Source organism: Brassica napus, chromosome A4 (assembly GCF_020379485.1).
Source record: "Brassica napus cultivar Da-Ae chromosome A4, Da-Ae, whole genome shotgun sequence".
Classification (NCBI taxonomy): domain Eukaryota; kingdom Viridiplantae; phylum Streptophyta; class Magnoliopsida; order Brassicales; family Brassicaceae; genus Brassica; species Brassica napus.
Genome location: NC_063437.1, coordinates 14,234,722 through 14,255,898, shown reverse-complemented (window position 1 = coordinate 14,255,898; position 21,177 = coordinate 14,234,722). Strand labels below are relative to the sequence as shown.

The window sequence follows — 21,177 nt, the reverse complement described above, 5'->3', positions numbered from 1 at the left end:
CTTGTTTTTCTTTCTTTTTTTGGTAACATAACACAATGAGAACTTGACACTAGAGATTATATGTTACCCAACAAATTAAAAGCATTGGTCAACAAACGTCTGCTTATTACCTGAATACCAAGAAACATCTGCTTCTTGATCAACAAATGTTTCATTATATAATTGTTTCCTCAAACATAACAATTACTTAGTGAATCGGATATTAGGATCTTATCAACAAGTGTGTTATAATATAGAGAATGATGTCGAGCTTGGAGTTGGTAACATCATTTTTATCATTTTTGCAACTGCATCCAGGCACCTTTTACCTTTTAGGGCTTTCTAGATATTAGGCACACAAAAATATTCTTCAAAACATGAATCATGTTTAACAACACAGTCACCAATGCATAGGGATATATACTAACATCATTTTTGTCATACAATAAGCATACTGTATTTGACATTTTCGATATCTGCACAAACACAAACTCACATAAGAACATATTGATCCAAATATGATCGCTTTTGGCTTGGGTTACTTCAGATTCAGAGTCGGCTTATATCTGATTATGTTTTGGACAAAATAATTAAGACAAATATATTGTTAGTTGATATCATATATTTATTTTTTAAAAAGAATAAGCTATAAATTTTTGATAAATTCAGTTCTTTTAAAATTTTAGATTTGATTTAGATGGTTTTGACAATTTCTGTTACTTGAAATTTTAGTTAAGTTGGACAATTTTGGTTATTTCTTCTTTGCCTAATAAATTACTAAACAAATAACGTTCGTTTTTTAAGAAAAATGGAACAACCAAAAATGGAAACACCAATAACTTTCGAATTTTAAGAAGAAAAAAAAGCATATTAAGTTTTTCTTTAACAAAAAAGGAAATTAAGTTAAGAATGAAACAGGAAACTTTATCGTTCGAGAAAAAAGTGTCGTCGTATATCAACACTCAGTTCTTCTCTCATTCAAACGATTGCTCTCATATCTCTTTCTCTGCTTTTGATTTGTTCCCAAAAAAAAAAAACAATGGAGACTACTTTAGTATCGATCGATGTCGACGGAACCCCTGTTCCTCATCACCCCTCTGCACGCAATAGTATTTGCATCAATCTTGTAAACCAAATCCAGAGATTAGCCATCGACGAATCGTCAGAAACAAAGACTTGTACTGGACGTTACCCATCTACGAGTTATTTCGCTCAAATCAATTTAGATTTCCACGACTACGACTTTAGTCCGTCATATCTGTTCTCGCTCATCGATTATCACCTCCTTTCTCCTCATACATCTGATCTTATCACCGAGAAGATGGCTTATTGTACGATTCAACACATAGGAAAACCTTATCGCATGTTCGTTGACGTGGTTACTACCGAAAACGTGTTCGTCACGGGAACGTATTCTCATCAAAAAGAGGAGGAGGAAGAAGACGAAGAAGAAGAGTCGACCTGTGCCATATGCTTAGAGGACATGTTGAATGATGAAAAGATGAAACTGGTGTTTCCTTGTTCGCATCGGTTTCATCTTAGATGTATCGCCGAGTGGTTACAGACCAGTAACTCTTGCCCTCTCTGCCGTCAAATTTTAATCTAGTAGAGTGATTTTGTTTTTCGTTTTTATTTTTTCATGTCTTGTTATAACTGAAACTACTTTATTGTAAACAAAAAAACTATTTTTGTTTTTATTTTACCAAGAAACTACTGTCAGAAAAGCAACGAAAGTCCTTATTTGAAGAAGTGTCCTGCTTCCGGTTCAGATCAGCTTCATCGTTCTTGAAGTCCTTATTTAGTCTCCAGTATGCTTCTAGCCTCTTTTTTACTTCTTTGTTTTCTTAAGTTTGGGTTGTATCATCGTGTGTTTCCGGGTTGTATCATTAGTCCTTTGCCGGCTCTGAGTAAGAACTGTTGCAAATCTATCTTTAATCTAATAGATGATAAAAAAAAAAAAAAGCAACGAAAGTATTCAGATTCGGTAAAGCTTCTTTTTCTTAAGTAACTAAAACACAATGAAAAAAGTTCCTTTTTTTTAGAATAGAAGCAAAGAAAAACTAGCCAATATATATGAAAACAAATAATCAATAGCATTTTTTCAAAAAGATATTTAAGTTGGTTTATTTATATAAAATTTACTCCCTACATATCACTTTAAGACGTGGTGTTTAAGAATTTTTATTTTGTTCACAATAAGTGAAGTTTTCACTATTCTAGTTAATTTTAATGTCATTTAAAATTTATGACTAATTATAAAATACTATACTTTTTTTATTAGTTGAACTAATTTTGTTTAATGTTATTTTTAAATAACCAAGATAAATGACATAAACATTGTATTTTTTTAATCTTTTTTCAAAAATATTAAAAACTATTTAAATGATATATAGGGAGTATTAGTTTCAATCAATGTTCAAAAATTCGGTAGGTATGTTCGCTAGGCAATACCTACTGAAGAAACTGATTATTCTGAACCTAAATGAAGCCTAAGCAAGCCTAAACATAAATCAAATTATTAATTTATATATATTCACATTTATATAAAATATTTAGTTTTTGGTTTTAATTATCTGAATTAGGTATACAAAAAGAAAATTGTGAATTTATACTGTCATTATTTGTTTAGTTTTTTTTTTAACACTGAATCATTGTAATATAGGTTCATGACCAAATTGGTCTTACATAAATGCAGAAATGCTGCAAACAAAAAATTAGTACAAAATAGAAAACAATAACTATTAGAAGCTTAGCTATATTGATTACCAGTAAGTACTAAGATAAATTGTGACCAGCCTCAATCCATCCTGATTCGGAAGATAATCATTGAGGTAAAATGCAGCTGAATTGAGAATCACCATGGTATAAACCTTGTAGCTTTTACAATTCAAAGCTGAAAGACAAGCTTAACTCTTTATATTGCTCCAAATAATTAAAGAACCACCAAGATCAAAAGCTTGGAAATCAAGAAGGGAATCAATTCAATCTTGGAACTTCTCATAAGTTAAGTAACATGTGCTGAAACTCCAAATCATTAGACTGGAGCCAAAAAAAACTCAGCAAAGAGCTTGAGTGTCAAAAATAATGTAACAGAACAGCAACATAATGGGTGAAAAGGTGAGGATGAATCTCTTGCTTAATCCTTATCCAATATGTAAACATAATCTTGGAAAAACGACAACTGCGATCCACACAGCTTAACACACCAGCTCGAACACGCGTAAGATCATATCACACACGAAGACAACACCTAAAGACATTATTTGTTTAATTTAACAGATTTAAATTAATTCAGATAAGTTGAAACCCCTTTATAAATGGGTAAATTTGCAAAATAGCTAAGTTTGAGAAGATAATTAAGTGCATATCACTGATTTTGACATAACTAGGCAACTAACAATTGTGTCTTTTTTTAATCCGGTTTTAAACTTTTCTCGTACAAGTAACAAGTGAAAGGGAAGAAGGTGAGATGACATAGATAAAGAAAAATATGGCTAGTATTATAGCAAATAATATATGGTCAGGAGTGGAGAAAAAAGAGACATTCACGTTACATATTTATTGATCACATATGTATGTACTAAATATTATAATTCATATCACACGAAGTAGTATAGAAGGACTAAAACCACATCCACAATCCTTAAATACTAAACACAATCTCAACTCCTAAATATTGTATCATAAATCCTAATCCAAATATAAACTATAATTAGGTGACTGAATGACCATAAAATGAATAGATAAAATATAAGATTTTTCAATAAAGAATGCATTTCATATTAATCCAATACACAACTTTTAAATACTAAACCCAAACCAAACTTTAAAATATTAAACCCAAATATAAACTTTAATTATCAACCCTAAACCTAATGATCAAAATATGAAAATAGTATAATATTAAACTAAATCTATGCCTAACTTTTAAATACTATAGGGCTCTAACCCAACACACAACTTTTAAATCCTAATTACAGATCTAACTTTTGAATACTAAACCCTAAACTGCTATCAATAAACCCAAACCTCAACTTCTATTTTTTAAATACTAAACTCTAAATCTTAATCACCAAACCTTAAACCCGAATATAGACCCTAAAATCCAAATAGAATGGAACAAAATACATAGTATAGTACATATTGGTGAACAAAATAGAATACGCTTTATTAATCGTCAAATGGAACGATAATGTGATATTACATGTATACGCATACCAATTAACCTAATGTGCACACTACCACAATCGAATGGTATGTCGTTGTAGCACTTTAGGATCGAATCCACAGAGACCAACGATTACACTTTATCTTTATTGGATCAATACTTAGCTAAAACAATGATGGGGTTTGAGATTAAGGTTTGATAACAAGCAAGTAATAAATTCGTTTAAGGTTTTCAGATGATTAAGAGAGCTAAGTTCAGGGTGATTCATCGGGATACTTAGGATCATGAGCTACACAACTATTCATGAAGGCAATAAGAGCCAATCTAAACTTGAACAACAAGAATAGATAAACCTACTGTCGTGGTGTCTACCAATTTATCAAGAAATCCTAATGCCTAAAATGTCGTTTGGATTAGAGAATGATGACAAGCATTAAGTTTGGATTGAATTGGTTCACGATTTGCCTTAAAATCAGCTTTCATTGGCTAAGGACAAATCACCTATCTATGATTTTTCGAGCAATCTAAAACACTTTTGATGATTAGATTAAACCTATGATCAGATGATAAATAGCCAATTTAAGACAAGCATTAATATTAGCAATAGACAGAGATATCAAGGAATAATAATCCTATTTGTGTCTAGCTCATTGATCCATGATCCCTAACACCCTAAACCTAACAAGCGACTAATCAGCCATGAACAGAGAAATCACAGAGACAATAGATGAAGAAAACATGTTGAATCAATAAATAAATAAGATAGGGTTCATGAATATACTTAAGGTGAGAGAGATGAAGCCTTCTCCCTTTCAAGGTAGCAAATCTTCAAGTACAAAAGTCTCCAATGGTTTCTTGTGTATAATGATAATAAAAAATAAGAAAAGATATATATGCAGGCCTATGGCGGTCTGGGAGTAAAAGGGGGAAGCCTTAGGTAAAATCACGAATATTTGGAAACTTCCTTAAAAAGTTTTGCCACTGGAACAGGCACTCGGGGTACTCTGCTCAACTGTTCTGCGTGAAAATCACCAAATTGCACTGTTTTCTGCCTCTTTTGTTCCAGCTGGTCCATCTCCCATCCAATGCAACTCCAGACCTGTAATGACTCGAAAAGTACTAGGAAGACTCGATAAAGACTTGAAAACCAATTGAAAAGCATATATTCAAGATGTCTAAAACACCATATATCATAATGATAGGGTCACTAACTCAAACCTCAACTCTACCTTCCAAATACTAAACCCAAAATCTTAATCAAACCCAAGTATAAACCCTAAACCCAAATATAATGGAACAAAATATCATATTTCTCAAATGTTGATATGGATATACCTTCATGGAAGGTGGTAATGTTTGCTTCAATGTCAATCCCAATCATACATAAACTAAATCCAATCAACTAATCATTAAACTCAATCAACTAATCACTAATCAATAAATAGAATAGTACAAACTGATGAAAAACTGATGAAATTATGAAATGTTTATGATTGCATGTAAGAAGTTAATGCTGACCCCAACCCCAACTACCAACTACTAAATACTAAACTCTAAATCATAATTACTAAACCCTAGTCAAGGAAGTATAAACCCAAATAAGATGTATATAATATGATTTACTATACCCAAACCTTTACTTAGTAAATCTAAACCCTAGGCATAAACCTATAAACTCAAATACAATCTATAAATTGTTTTCCAATATTAAACATTTGAAAACACATTTACTTGGTTAGCATGTTGCATATCTTATATTTCATATAGTCTAAGTAGTATAGTAAACTAATGTTCCAAATAATCAAATTTGTCCAACACTCGAAAAATGAATTTCATATTACAGTCAATCACACAAAATGACAAAGAAGAGACCTATCAAATTTAAAAACATGACATATTATTATATTTTTTAAGGAGTGGTATAGAAATATGTCTCAAATAGTATAGTAACCATACATAGGTAGCTATACTTAAGAATATATATTATACTATTCATTTCACCGAATATAGTATAGACGGCGAGTTCATCTTCTTCAATTCTTCTTTTTTTAGACAGGATGATACACATTCATTTCGTTCACCGTCATTATTCTTCACCACCATATAGAGTGAAACAAAAACGGAAACTAAAACAGAGTGTGGAAATAAAAGCATGATTGTGAGAAGCAATTGATTTAAGAAAAAAAAGGAAAAAATGAAAGAGTTGCTGTGTGTGCTCACCGTCTACGCTTTCATCGTTGTCTGTTTTTCACCATTGGATCTGTAAAACCAAAACAGAAACAAAGTATGAAAACAAAACCACGATTGTGAGAATCAATTGATTTAAAAAAAAAGAAAAAAAAATGAAAGAGTTGTTGTGTATGCTTACCGTCTATGACTTCATCGTGTTTTACTTTTTACACTTATAAATAATTAATTAATTTTTGTTTTCTTTGTGTAGGTTTCACCAGTTGCATACACGGATATAATGACATTATTATACAAAATATACAAAACATATATGCAAGCTAGATCTTTTTGTTATACAATGAATTATAATTTGTTTAAACGTTATACAACTCAATTCCCCTTTATAATAACTTAAAACTGTTTGACTTATATAAATAAGATTTTATGAAAATTAATTTAACTAAGACCAATTTGCTGTTTATAGGGGCCTAGGCGCCACCATTTTCGGTGTACTACTTTTAATATTTAAAATAACGGGTCACAAAAACTGGGGATCCCACTCCAGTGTCTCATCGGCATGTCATCAAGACCGGCACTCTGTTACCCATAAATTAAAAGAAACAAAACATCATAACGGTTCCTTGTTATAGGTAAACAACATTACCAAAGTACAATAATTTGTAATCTTTTACACCTTTTACAGTCACATATCTATAACTTGAAGAAGCTGTGATGGTGTTGCTGCTGGGTCGAGTTGTATGCAACCTCTGGGTGCACCGGGTGCTTCTCGACCTGTGAGCAAGTAAGACGGTATCCGATGCGAAAACCTCGATATTTCATCCCTTGAGATCCTCCTTACATCTTTAAGATCCAAATGATGTTGAAAAACTGATTTGAAACCGGCAACTTTCATCAAAGGAACCACTGAAACACCATACTCCTCTCTATACCCTTCAACTACTTCGACCACATCATACTCTATCGCTTCGCCTCCTGCAAGATAGTTCCACTCATGGGACCAGTTCCTATACATAGCCCACACATCGCCTCTTCTAGGATATATAAGAAACTCTCCTTGATGATTGCCTTTGACCTGTTCCACTTTGTGTGAGAAAATGTAAGGTGACCTGCACATTTGGGTTTTTTTCCCAGCTCTGAAACCTCCACAAGCTTTATCAACACCAAAGCCAAGCCACTTTGTTGACCTAAGCTCACTGCTCGTCTCTGAAGTAAGCTGAACGATACACACTTTAAACGGATCCACGGAGATAACCTTGTCTATCACGACGTAACCTCGAGGCATCCCATCTAAAGAGTCGTAACAAGCCCATATCTGGTTATCACTCAACGACTTCTCAGTTCGATCCTTGTTGAAGTCGCAAAAATCTGGATCAGTAACTTCTAAGGGATCCAAATCTTTATCAGGACCAGAAGTATCCTCAACGGAGTCAAGACAGAATGATTCAATGGCACTTTTGCGTGCATCAGTTTCAGCAAGCTCTTGCAGCTTTCTGCTGATTATCGGCTTTGCTTTCTTCTTCAGTAGATTCTTCAATTCGTCATCAGAAAACTCTCTCACGCTATTGGACTTGGGAGCAAAGCAACTTGCTGCCACGTTGGAGCCACCAGCAACTGCATTATCCATACCCTTTCTTCTTTTTGGAGCGTTTGTGGATGGAGCACCACCAGCCACCCTTCTCGTGTACTCTCTACGGACAGCATCGTCTTTCCTTGACCCGGTCTGTGCACCGGTTTTGGTTGCAGTCCACTCAAAGGAATCATACTCACCACCATACACACCGTTGTTGCTGTTGTCTCTACTTCTCTTTCTACCATCTGTTGACTGACGAATAGACTCAAACTGGTGCTCGTGAAAGGTCTTGCGGATCGAACCCGACCCTGGAGGATCAGTCTCCACAGCAATAAAGGGCTTACGACAGTTGGGACAAAGAAGGTTCTGGTTTAAGTAAACACGATGATACTCATACTGTGTTCTGCAAGTGCGGCACACAGTCCAAAACGTTCCATCAGAACTAGCAGCAGGAGCAGATGCATCACTTGCCCGCTTTGGAACTCTCTTCGAACTCTTCACTTTAGTAGCAACTTTCTGAAACCCATTCTCACCATGCTTCGATGACGAACCCGCAGCCGCAGCAGCACCTCTTCCTTCAACCAACCCCAAGTTCCTCCTCAAATCATACTCAGCTCTCTTCCCCTTATCAGAGAACACACCCCACGCCTGAGAAAGAAACTTAAACGCCTCCTCCGCTCCCACAGACTTGTTCTTATCAGGATGAAGCGTCACAGCCAGCTTCCTGTAACGTCTCCTCACAGTCTCGTCGTCAGCCTCGGGGTTAATACCGAGAACGCCGTAGTAGTCTATCTCCCCGTGTATAACGTTCTGAGCGCACACGTGGACATCGAAAGTCGCCACCATCCGGGCGATTCCTTCAAGGTCAGGGTTCAAGAACTGCGCCTTCAATGCGAATTTCCTCGCTCCCTGAAAATCTTTTGATAAAAATTTCTTCTTCGCAGTCTCGCTAGCCCTATTAGCCTCTTCTTTATTAGATTCCATTACAAGTCCTCCAATGATTATAATTAATACCTGATCAGAGAGAGAATCAATCACTAATGAGACAAGGATTCAAAATAAATAAGGCTAATCCCAAAAGTGATACAATGTAAACTAGACGAAACCCTAATCAGCAAATAATGAATTATAAATAAAAAAAAAGGAAAATTCGGACATGAAGTATGCAGTTATGTCGTTTCAAAGACATCCTAAACCCTAAATGTGTCCGCAGGGACATTGATTGTCGTCCTAAAACACACCGAGAGGGTATTAACACAAAGTAGTAAAGATCGGAGTTTTTGTTTTTAATAAAAAGAGGAAAACTAGAGTACAGAAGCAATAAGGAATCTTACATAGACGGTAAAAAGGAAGGGGTTTGAAGAAGATTGGAGCCGGGAGTAAGCAGAGCGATCCCAAACAGAGAATTGGTCTCTCTCTCTCTCTCTCTCTCTCTTCTACTGAATCGGCGGCGCTTCGGAACGTGTTTTGTGTTACTGTCTCTGATTTATGGATTTAAGGATGTTTTCGTAATTGGGAAAGGAGATGAAAGATAAAGCACCGGTTTGTGATGTGATTAAGAAAATGATTAATTTGTGGGTTAACAGAAGCAATAGGTTATGGGCTTTTTTTTGTCAACGCTCTATATTAAGCCCAACATGCAAAGTATGAATACAAATGGAAGCCCAACACACGTTGATACAGACTAACGTGATTTTAAAAACTGTTATTGGTTAGTACTATATTTTAATGGATTTGGAAATTCTGACAAAATCTAGTTTTATTCGATTTTATTATTTTAAATTTTATATTCAAATCTGATGTTACTGGTTTTGTTATTCAATAGATTTATGAATGCTTATCAAAATACAAAGGAACGTATATAGAGGTGAACCGACTAAACAGATTCAAAGCTCTATGACGAACCATGTTAAAGTCATACCTCTACTAGAAGGAAAAAATAAAGAAATCATAGGCAACAAACAAAATGTGACTGCAAGAGAATTCAACAGCAATAGATCGACTACACTAGCAACTACAAATACTATTAACTCAAACTTGCGTTCTATTTCTCTGCGGCAAACTGTTTGTTAATGGAAGGACACTCAAGCAGTCAAGCTTGACGTTCATGTTCTCTCCTTAACAATTCTATACGAAACCTGCTCAGACTCCAACCAATAAATCACTTCACATAGAAGAAAGTGTTTTCTAGATTAACTTGCATCACGGTCACAGACTCACAGTTCTATTAAGTTCTTTTAGCCGATTTATAATAATCTACTTATTTGGAAGCGTCCATGTAATTTATATTAGGCATATGTATCCCACATCGGAAATTCTAAAAGACATTAAGTAATATATACAGGGTAAGGGCCAATCTATTAATTACCAATTAGGTTTATTAGATGCCCGTAATAAACCTGATTCTAACATGGTATCAGAGTTCAGATCTTAAATACCCTAAACTCCTAATTAAAATTAAAAATTAAAAATTAATCCTTCCGACCAGGTATAAAGGTCGTGATTAACCCTTCCAACCAGATATAAAGGTTGTGTTAAACTCGCTCGATCGAATATAAATGTCTTAAAGTTTCGAAATTTCTAGCCAATAAGAGCCATTATTTTGAAGAGAGGTATTAGGATATATATCTTACATCGAGAATTCTAAAGGACATTAAGTAATATATAAAGGATAAGGATTAATCCACTAATTACCAATTGGTTTTAAGGTAGAAGTCCGTAATAAATCCGATTCTAACAATTTATTCATTTTTGGCAGCTCTGTTTTTCCTTTCATTTCACGTCTTAGCACAACATGTTAGAAGTTGAAAAGTGTTTGCCATTGGCCCAAGATTTCTATACAATAACCAAATTCTAATAATTAAGATACGTTGTGTACTATCAGACAAAGGCCTCGTTGAACATGGACAGGGCTCCTGCAAGTTGGAGGTTAAAATAGGAATACAATATTACAATTCTAATTATTATTCACTGAAGGACAAGGTTTATTTCAGAACAAAAAAAACGAGGTGCCAAAATATAAAAACAACTCAATGATCATATATGATTATAATACTATACTATACTATACATCTAGCAGACTCAACTATTTTCTGTTCATACATTTAGATCTGAAGAACTCTTTCGCACACATGGGGGTACACTGGAGAGAGATGGATGTAGTTCTCTTTTGCTTTCTCTGGTGGCTAAGTATATTCTCTGACTGTGGCGACGCAGCTATATCTAGAGAAAGTCCTTTGTCACTAGGACAAACTCTGAGTTCCCCTGGTGAATCTTACGAGTTAGGATTCTTCAGTCCTAACAACTCCCGGAACCAGTATGTCGGGATCTGGTTCAAGAAAATCACGCCGCTGGTGGTTGTGTGGGTGGCTAACAGAGAAAAGCCTATCACAAGCCCTGCGGCAAACCTCACTATCAGCGGAAACGGGAGTCTTATCTTGCTTGACAGCAGAAACAGAGTTGTTTGGTCATCAACCAGAGGAGAACCTTCTACTAACAAGTGTCACGCCAAGCTCTTAGATACAGGCAATCTCGTCGTGGTCGATGAAGTTTCAGGAACTCTTCTGTGGCAAAGCTTCGAGAATCCAGGGGATACTCTGCTCCCTCTCTCATCGCTAACGTACAACCTCGCCGCTAAGGAGAAGCGAGTGTTGACCTCTTGGAAAAGCCAAACGGATCCATCTCCTGGCGAGTTTTCAGTCGAGCTGACGCCGCAAGTGCCGTCACAGCTCGTTACTATGAAAGGCAACAAAGTTTATAAAAGAAGCGGTCCGTGGGATAAGACCGGGTTCACCGGCGTACCGCAAATGGACGAATCGTACGCGAGTCCGTTTAGCCTTGTCCAAGACGTAGCAAACGGGAAAGGGAACTTCTCTTATTTACAGAGAAACTCTCAGCTGCTTACGCGAGTTATCGTAACGTCAGAGGGATATGTAAAGACGTCTCATTACAATGGGACGGGGTGGGTTGTGGACTTTGTGACTCCAGCGAATAAGTGTGATATCTACGGTGCATGTGGACCTTTTGGGTTATGTGTGACGTCCACTCCTATAAAGTGTGAATGCATAAAAGGGTTTGTGCCAAAACACAAAGAGGAGTGGAAACGAGGAAACAAGACTTCTGGATGTGTGAGACGTAAAGAATTATCATCTTGTCGTCAGGAGGCAACAAAGTCATCTACAGACGCATTTTATCGTCTTTCCAATGTAAAGCCTCCAGATCTCTACAAATACGCTGCAAGCTTTGCTGATAAAGATCAATGCCGACAGGGCTGTCTCGGAAACTGCTCATGCACTGCTTTTGCGTTTGTTACTGGAATCGGATGCTTGCTTTGGAATCAGGAGCTAATGGACACAGTTCAATATTCTGCTGGAGGAGAGTTTCTTTCGATTCGTCTTGCAAGCTCAGAACTTGGTAAGGCTGAATACTTTTTTTAGCTTCGTTCATTTCTATTGTTAGTGTGGTTTTTTTTTACCATTTTTTACAGTTTGGTTTTGTGGTAAAATCTCTCAGCTGAAAGCAGGAGGACCATGATGATTATTTCTGGTAGTATCTGCCTTTCCATTTTTGTGATTTTGGCCTTTGCCTCATATAAGTACTGGAGATACAGAGCAAAACGAAATGGTGAGATACATAATAACTCTCTTTCTTTGTCTTGTGGTTTTTTTTTTTTTTTACTTTCACTTATGTAAAAGAGGTATTCCACATCTCTATCTCGTGATCTAATCTACACTTCCACTTGTATCTGCCCCATAGAGATTATGGTTTTTTTCTAGCTTATATAGAAGTTTTTTTTGTATTTCATGTATTTATACATTTACTTGAGCTTGTGTTGAGTTTTAGCCTGGAAAAGTGGTCTGGAACAAGAAGAAATCTCAGGATTAACTTTCTTTGAGATGAATACCATAAGAGCTGCTACTGATAACTTTAAAATCTCAAACAAACTCGGTCAAGGTGGATTTGGTCCAGTTTATAAGGTAACAGATATATTAATTATCATGTCTGTGTTATTTATTTATTGTTCTGTGGATAACTGACTCTGTCTGCAACTTTGCTTTCAAGGGAATTCTGTCAGATAGGAAGGAAATAGCGGTTAAACGGCTTTCTAGCAGTTCCGGACAGGGTACAGAAGAGTTCATGAACGAAATAAAACTCATCTCAAAACTACAACACAGAAACTTGGTTCGGCTTTTGGGTTGCTGCATTGATGGAGAAGAAAAGCTACTAATTTATGAGTTCATGGTGAACAAAAGCCTCGACAGTTTTCTCTTTGGTCTGCTCCCTAGTCCCTTGTGCTTTTTCATGTTCCTGAAGTCCGTTTTTCTTTGCTCATGAATATGATTTTATCTTGTTTGGCTAGATTCGACTCTAAAGCTTCAGATTGATTGGCCCAAGAGGTTCAACATTATTGAAGGTGTTGCGCGTGGGCTTCTCTATCTCCATCGTGACTCATGCCTCAAGGTCATACACCGTGACATGAAGGTCAGCAACATTCTCTTGGACGAAAACATGAACCCAAAAATATCAGATTTCGGATTGGCTCGCATGTTTCAAGGAACTCAACATCAAGACAGCACTCGTAGGGTTGTCGGAACTATGTAAGTATACATATATATCCCAGTGATTAATTCTCAGTCAAAATATTAATTATGTCAACTTACTAGGCTGTACTGTATTGGATATGAACAGAGGATACATGTCTCCTGAATATGCATGGACAGGGATGTTCTCAGAGAAGTCTGACATATATGCTTTTGGAGTTCTTCTGTTAGAAATTATTAGTGGGATGAAGATCTCAAGTTTTAATTGTGGAATGGAAGGCAAAACCCTTCTTGAATATGTAAGAATCTCAAGTTCAAAAATCACACAACATCTTTTTGATGCACACAAGTTTCTTAGATGCTGTCAACTTTTTTGGACTATATAATAATAGGCATGGGAGTCTTGGCTGGAGACCGATGGAGTTGATCTTTTGGATCAAGATATTGCCAGCTCGTGTTCTCCAGTTGAAGTCGCGAGATGTGTTCAGATTGGTTTACTCTGCATCCAACAGCAAGCTGTTGACAGACCAAACATTGCACAAGTAGTGTCCATGATCACAACCACAACAGATCTTCCGAGACCACAACAACCAGTCTTTGCATTGCAGAATCACGATCAAGAGAGTACTGTCTCTGTGTTAGAGTCCGTAAATCATATGACACAAACTGCAATTTATGGGCGATAGAGTTTCCACTATGCTGAAAAATGTATTGTGGCCACTAAACTTTTAAATACACATGACGTGATTTGGGTTTGGTTGTTTCACAAAATTTGATGTTGCTTGCATTGAAACCTCTGTGAAATATGAAGTTGGTTTATAGGCCTGGAAGCGTCCATGTTATTTATTCATGTGTCTGCTCTGTTTTTCCTTTCAGGTTTTTCCCAGTACATATGAATATAACTCAAATTCAAGAAGAAGAAACCATACAGAACCTCTCTATTGCTGCATATTGGACTTTTTGGAAAAAATGTTCTGCGCTGGCAATTCATCTGTATGGATTAGATCAACAAAACATAGGTATTACAGTATTGATCAAACCTTCACAATTATCTAGAACTGAAGTTAATGACCAATAATAACAGACATTCCTAAAATTTATGAAGATATTGCACATTTATCAAATATCTTAGAAGATCATATCTATTTAGTATTGCTTTCTTAAATATGTATATAACTCAAATTCAAGAAGATGTCATAAACGTTGTTTTTCCTAAACTTTTTTTTAAAAAAATTGCTTCCTAACAATTTTTTATTTAAAAAATTCAAAAATTTAAAAAGAATTATAAAAGTTAAAAAATATTATCAATTTAAAATTTTATTTATTTAATATAGCTATTGGAAATGATATAATTATCATTTATTTTTTTAGTGAAGTTTTTAATGAAACATATTTTGATCATTTTAATTCTTTTGTGCTAGTTTGAGAATAAAAACGTGTTTAACGCTATTTAAAGGTGGAAACCCACATAGTCCAGTAGTTTGACTAATAGTTCATTAATAATTCTATACATTGAGGTCTGAGTTTCGTGTTCTGGAAAAAAATATGCAGATTAAAAAAGAAAATGCTTACAATAGTCTTTAGGATTGTGCAAGAAGTACCGTGTGTGAAGTAAACCTAACACGGCTCAGGGTAATGTAGTCAGATGTGAATTTTTATAAAGCATGTAGAATTGTCAACTATAAAAAAATTTGTTATGTTTTTCATAATTTGTAATAATATAATTATCGGATTATTAGGAAAAAGAAAAGAAGACGTGGTGAAGTGTTAAAAATAAAAAATATGGTGTTAAATATTTAAACCAATGTACACAGTCTAAGCAGGTGCTGACGTGAGTAGAATATTGAATTGCTGATTTGGTTTGTCAATATCGTAGAGGTTTGTTTAGTGAGAAATTAATTGTAGATGTCAAAACTAGGATGCCAATCTGCCAAACACAGATGTAGCCCAGTCAGATGTCTAATGTTTGGTTCAGTCTACAAATGTTGGACTAATCAGTTTTAGCTTGATTCTCATATGAAACTGAACACTTCTCCTATAGGAAGATCTGCCGAGAGACAGGAATATCATTTCTGAGTCACAAAGAAACAAACCAATGCATGCTTAGGAATCGTATTCTGAAACCAAAACAGCTTTATGCCAAAGCGAGTGTTGAAGTTCCCAAATGTTTTTTTTTTCAAATGTTGTAGTTTTGACGAAATTCCTACTAAAAAGATGACTTCCGTCCAACGGATTTGCGAAGGAAACAAAAAAAGTTGATTTCCATAGAAAAAAAATATTTCCGTCGTGAATCCGTTTGAAATTTTCAACGAAAATAAAAAAAACTTGACTTTCGAGGAATTCCCGATGAAAATCAATTTAGAATCTTAAAAATATAACAACTTAGGGGTTAACGATCACAATAAAATTACCGGGTAATATGATAAGTGTAAAAATAAGTTTGGACATAGTAAACACTCAAAATTATATTCAGAATAACATCACCTAAAGGTAATTCAATTGGATTATAAACATCTAGTAACATTATGTATACATGTGTTCAAAAAAAAAAAAAAAAAAACATTATGTATACTTATATAAATGATTAAGAGAATTAGTAGACAACTATTTTTGTATTTTTTTTTTTTGTGTTCGTAGAGAATTCGTAGACAACTTTTATAAAATGGGTTTTAAGTATCTTTGTTAGTTGTGACTATTAAAAAAAATAAATAAATATATATATATATATATATTTGATGTATAACGTAATTGGATAATCTCGATAGTCTTTTTTTTTTCATTTTTCATAACTTGAAACCATAATCCGTTGGGACTCAGTCCGAATTTTCGACGGACTACTCTTGACAGATCAATTTTGTCGGGAATCGTTCCCGATGAAAATTTTCAACGACTATTATTGTCGGTTGAGAATTCATCGAATTCTGTTGGGATTGCGCGTTCTCGACGGATTTCCGACGGTTTTTCCGTCAGGATTAGTGTTTTCTTGAAGTGTTGTATGTTTTGAACTCATATTTAGTTACTGGATTCTAAGAAAGTGAACGCTATTTGGAGATGTTTAAAAGACCCTTCTGTCAGTATGAATGATGCATTATTATAACGTCCGTATGTGAATGTTTTAACTTTTAACTTTTACCCGAGATTCATGGATCTTGCTTCCAAACGATCCGACATAATCAAAGAAGTTTCAATACATTGAAATGTTTTTGCTTTGACCATCTTCTGACTTCCAAAGAAAACGTTTTCGTTGGAGAAAGAAAAAAGAAGTTTCGATGTGCAAAAATATAAAGAAGTTACTACTACAACAAGTCTTTTACCCACAAAAGAGTAAAAGTACAGAAAACAAAGATAAATAAACTCAAGAGAAGACAAGTCGAGTTACCAAAGATTTATAAAACCTCTAAAACCCCATGCGTACCATCAAATCAACTATGTAATAACTTAAACGAACAACCATAATGATCATAATAATAAACATACCTATGAAAAAAACAAAACTCTTTCAAAAAATTCATCCTTTAACCCTTCAGCTCTTATTCCCTGAAATAGCAATTCTTGAACCAGATCAAGATTCAGCATCTCAATCTTTAGTTTCGTTACGTTCACTCTCCCTCACATCCAAAAGCTTCCCAGCTTCTTCATCACTCGCCTGAACCTTCTTCTGAGCATCTTTCGCCTTCAAGGCCTGCAACTTGCAATGATTATAATACCCAACACCCAAAAACGCAAGCCCGTACCCAAAAAGATTCAACGGCGTGACCGTATCCTTAATCACAGACCAGGAGAAAGCGATCAATAGCCAGTCCTTCACGACGCCAGCGATATTCATAGTCAACGCAGAAGTCTTCCCAACGAGGAGAAACACAGCAAGGTTCAACGCAAACGCGCATACCGAGTTTGTCCCGAAAACGACAAAATCGAAACGGACACTCGAAGCCTCTCTCAGAACCGGAAGCTCCACAAAGATCCAAGGCACGGACAGAAAAACAAAACAGCAAGGAGCCACGTAATAAAGAGAAGTGATGGGGTTTAGATTGATTCCTTTGGAAGTAAGCAAGATCTGAATCAGAACCAACCTCGTGGCTTCGAAAGCAACGGCCCCAAGCTGAAGCACAACGCCCCAGACATCGAACTTCGCCTCTCCGTAGGCAGCGACCGCGACGCCGAAGGAGATGGAGAGCATGTTGGTCATGGTCCGGGACTTGAACGCTTCCTTCTTCAGCAAGACACCGATGGAGTAGACGGCGACGGGCATGAGGGCCTTGAGCATCTGGATGAAGGAGACGGAGAGGTAGATGTAGGCGGAGTTGGAGAGCCAGAGGGAGAGCGAGTAGAGCGCGCCGATGGGGACGACGGATCTGAGGTAGGTGTCGCGGGACATGGAGACGGGGTCGACGATCTTGAAGAGTTTGATGAGGATAATGGCTAAGGAGGAGCAGAAGGCCATGTGGATCATGGTGAGTGTGATGGGGTAAGGCCAGTTGTAGAGCTTCTTGTCGAGGATGTATTTGTTGTAGACGATCACGGTGAAGCTGAGGAAGATCCAGATTGCCACGTAGGTGTAGGAGAGGAGGATCTTTTTTATCACTCCGTCGCTTAGTGCACGACCTTTCCCCATAGTGTTGGTGGTGGTGGTGCGCAGGATAAATAGCCGAGCGTCTTCTCCTCTCTGTTTTTCTCAATGTGAATGGGGTTTTAAGGTAGAGAGGGAAGGCTTACGTGACTGTGTTATGCTACGTGGCGAAAGGGTGCTTGGCTATTTGACGATTGGCTTACTGGTGGGACCTGCAAGTTAAAAAAATTATTACCAGTTTTGTTTTTAGACAATTACAAATTACAAAATATGTAAATAATATAATAAGAGTGAACAGAGCCAAGTGCATTAAAGCAGTGAATTGTGAATTTTGGGTTAAATTTCCATTGCTCGTCCGTGTATCCAAGACCAAGTTATCATGATTTAATTGTCTCTTATTTTTTTAAAAAATAGCTGGGAAAAAAATTCTAACAGTAGTTGTCCAATCTTGATCTTAATAATATTCTTAGTTATTATTTTCTTATAAACCAACTACTTAGCCATTTATAAAAATTAAGCGATGATGCATTATTATTGATGTACTTTGATTAAACTGTATTTTATTTACATTTTTTTCCTGAAACATTACTTGACTATAATTTTATCTGAAGTCTTTCAGTTTCCAACTTTACTAAACATCGTAATGAATAAAAAGTTGTAAACTCCTTTGATTTTACGTTGCCTTAAAGTGATTAGTTATTACTAATCGCTTAAGCTATTAGTAGGACTAAATTAATGGAAAATTGTAACCAAGAAATGCGAAGTAATTAAAGGTGGGTGAATAACGGTGAAACAAAAAGTCAACGTTTGATAAAGAGCACGTGAATCTCACGCATCGCGACAGTTTCGCTGCGTTCTTGTTACGTTGTATCATTGGTGCTAGTGTAGTTGTTGTCGTAACGTTTGGTGACTTTTAAGAAAATGAACTTCGGGTCGAACCAGAGTCCGTTGAGTTGTAAAAAAAAGAATTTTGTCATTCGCTGACCTAGTAAGATACTTGTTGGAGTGCGTTAGCTTCTCAGACACATTTTTCTCTTTTTTATTATGATAAGACACTTTTCACTGAAAGGACACATTGTCATCTTCTACCTCTTGTGATTTTACAGCAGTATTCCTCGCGTTTGGTTAAGAAAAACTAAAAGATGGTTGTATTTTTTTATTTTATTTATTTTTCTCAACTTTTTTTTTTGTTTTTTTTGCAAAATTCTTTTGTTTTTATTTGTTTTTTTCTCAGAGTTTAATACATTTGAAGAAAGTATAATTATTACAATAAATTGTAATTTGTTTTTCTCTATATTTTAGCATCCATTTTCATATATATATTTTATATATTTCAACAGTTATATAAAAGAAATATATGGACAATAAGAAGTGTGGATGAAAATTTGTGAACATGTAAAAAAAATACGTGAACATAAAAAGATGTAGACATGGATGGATAAAAAATGAGAATTCGGCCAAAAAAAACACAAACTTTTCACGAATTGTCAAAGAAAACCTGTACTCGAGCCTGACCAAAAAAATCATTTACTTTTGTTGACTTTTTTAGTTTATTAATGAACTTAATATTGACTTGCCAATTTAACACGCCTTGAACTCACAGTTAACACAGTGTTAACTAGACGTTAAATGAAACGACGTCGTTTCATCTCATTTGAAAACGACATCGTTTTACATAATTTGAAATTAAAAATATGTAGACCCCTGGATTCGAACCCAGGTTGGATGGTCAAATGACAAGGTATTTTACCACTGGGCTACTGGCACTTCAATGTGCTTACTAACATGTTTACTATTATTTGGTACATATTAAATATAAAAAATTCTCTAAAAACTTAAAAAGATTTTTAAAATTCCAAAAAATTAAAAAATAAATTTTTTTTTATAAAATTAATTTTGAAATTAAAATTGAAAATAAATTTTATTTTTCATTTAACAAAATAAAAACTCTTCCAAAATTTTCTAAAAAATTTAAACGATCTTTAAATTCCAAGAAATTGAAAAATAAAGAAATTCTTTATAAATTTAATTTTGAAATTAAAATTAAAAATAAAATTTTATTTTTCTTTTAAAAAAATAAAATTTTATTTTTCTTAAAAAAATAAAATTTTATTTTTCTTAAAAAAATAAAAAATCTTCCAAAATTTTCATAAAATAAATTTTGAACTAAAATTAAAATATTTTTTTTTCTTTAAAAAATAAAAAAAAAATCATTTTTAAAAAAAAAATCTAAATTTTTTAAAAATTATAATAAAATGCAAAAAATTAAAGTTACAATTATCAACTTTTTATGTGTGTATAATTAATTTCAACTTTTAGCAAATGTATTAAAAAAATTGAAAATTTTGGAAGAATTTTTATTTTTTGAAAGAATAAATAAAATTAATTTCAAAATTAATTTTATAAAAAAAATTCTTTATTTGTTTCAATTTTTGGAATTTTAAAGATCTTTTTAAGTTTTTAGAAAATTTTGGAAGAGTTTTTATTTTTTAAAAAGAAAAGTAAAATTTTATTTTTAAGTCAGCTTTACAAAAAACTATTTATAGTTCATATATCATTTATGTCCATCCTATTTTTTTGTCCATCATTTCTTAAACATCTTGAAATAAGTAATGTTAATTAATAATAAACTTTTTGCTCACAAAATAAAAATCAAATTTGTCTAATTATCGCTTAATTTGTCTAACTGATATATGTATTTCTCAATTCTATAAAAAATAATGTATAATATTGTATTACATTATTTAAAAAATATAAAATATGACTACATAACATAAATATATTTTTTAAATTTTCTTTGTGGAAATCATTATGTTGTTTGATTGTTGTACTTGATTCACATATTTGCATAGATATTTGTGATAGATGAATAACTATATTAATATTATCAGTAAATAATATATATTGATTATATAATATAAGAAAAATAAAATTATTTACTTTTTAAACAAATTTGTCTCATATTGGAGACTCGGTTATAGACATATCATATACGAAGGAGACATTTTTACAGTTGTCAATCTTCTTAACATTGAAAAAACAAATCTACATATCAAAACAATATCTCATACGATCTATTTGTGGAATAACTACTCTGAAGAAATTAAATTTAGGCATCAAAAAGGACTGAAAATGGATGTGCAGATATGTTATCTAAGTC

The 21,177-nt window shown here is 34.2% G+C and overlaps 4 protein-coding genes across 5 annotated transcripts; 2 read left to right on the top strand and 2 right to left on the bottom strand.

Annotated features, from left to right (window-relative positions):
• Window positions 1–987: 987 nt before the first annotated feature.
• LOC106377696 (RING-H2 finger protein ATL34) lies at window positions 988–1,914 on the top strand. Its single transcript, XM_013817952.2, has one exon. The coding sequence runs from the start codon at window positions 1,019–1,021 to the stop codon at window positions 1,583–1,585; it is 567 nt and encodes a 188-aa protein (XP_013673406.2). The 5' UTR covers window positions 988–1,018; the 3' UTR covers window positions 1,586–1,914.
• A 5,017-nt stretch (window positions 1,915–6,931) lies between these two features.
• On the bottom strand, window positions 6,932–9,475 carry LOC106380565. The gene is made up of 2 exons (XM_013820346.3): window positions 9,242–9,475; window positions 6,932–8,921 (listed from the first exon to the last, which is right to left on the bottom strand). The coding sequence occupies exon 2, from the start codon at window positions 8,889–8,891 to the stop codon at window positions 7,020–7,022; it is 1,872 nt and encodes a 623-aa protein (XP_013675800.2). The 5' UTR covers window positions 8,892–8,921; window positions 9,242–9,475; the 3' UTR covers window positions 6,932–7,019.
• A 1,257-nt stretch (window positions 9,476–10,732) lies between these two features.
• On the top strand, window positions 10,733–14,295 carry LOC106410519 (G-type lectin S-receptor-like serine/threonine-protein kinase At1g11280). Of its 2 annotated transcripts, XM_048777752.1 has the most exons (8): window positions 10,733–12,112; window positions 12,176–12,320; window positions 12,420–12,530; window positions 12,750–12,883; window positions 12,969–13,179; window positions 13,267–13,504; window positions 13,596–13,746; window positions 13,840–14,295. In XM_048777752.1, exons 1-8 carry the CDS (start codon window positions 10,940–10,942, stop codon window positions 14,131–14,133), a joined length of 2,457 nt encoding a protein of 818 aa, XP_048633709.1. In that variant the 5' UTR covers window positions 10,733–10,939; the 3' UTR covers window positions 14,134–14,295. The 2 variants fall into 2 exon arrangements, with proteins under 2 accessions (XP_048633709.1, XP_048633708.1); XM_048777751.1 differs by having other exon boundaries at window positions 10,736–12,320.
• A 2,424-nt stretch (window positions 14,296–16,719) lies between these two features.
• LOC106420801 (probable sugar phosphate/phosphate translocator At2g25520) lies at window positions 16,720–18,284 on the bottom strand. The gene has a single exon (XM_013861655.3). It carries the CDS (start codon window positions 18,060–18,062, stop codon window positions 17,025–17,027), a length of 1,038 nt encoding a protein of 345 aa, XP_013717109.2. The 5' UTR covers window positions 18,063–18,284; the 3' UTR covers window positions 16,720–17,024.
• Window positions 18,285–21,177: the final 2,893 nt, after the last annotated feature.

Excerpts from the sequence above, each read along its gene's own strand:
- LOC106420801 (XM_013861655.3), bottom strand. The coding sequence starts at position 18,062 with ATGGGGAAAGGTCGTGCACTAAGCGACGGAGTGATAAAAAAGATCCTC.
- LOC106380565 (XM_013820346.3), bottom strand. The coding sequence starts at position 8,891 with ATGGAATCTAATAAAGAAGAGGCTAATAGGGCTAGCGAGACTGCGAAG.
- LOC106377696 (XM_013817952.2), top strand. The coding sequence starts at position 1,019 with ATGGAGACTACTTTAGTATCGATCGATGTCGACGGAACCCCTGTTCCT.
- LOC106410519 (XM_048777751.1), top strand. The coding sequence starts at position 10,940 with ATGATCATATATGATTATAATACTATACTATACTATACATCTAGCAGA. Across the intron at positions 12,884-12,968 it reads GATTTGGTCCAGTTTATAAG|GGAATTCTGTCAGATAGGAA; the intron begins GTAACAGATATA and ends TTTGCTTTCAAG. Across the intron at positions 13,180-13,266 it reads CCTCGACAGTTTTCTCTTTG|ATTCGACTCTAAAGCTTCAG; the intron begins GTCTGCTCCCTA and ends TTGTTTGGCTAG.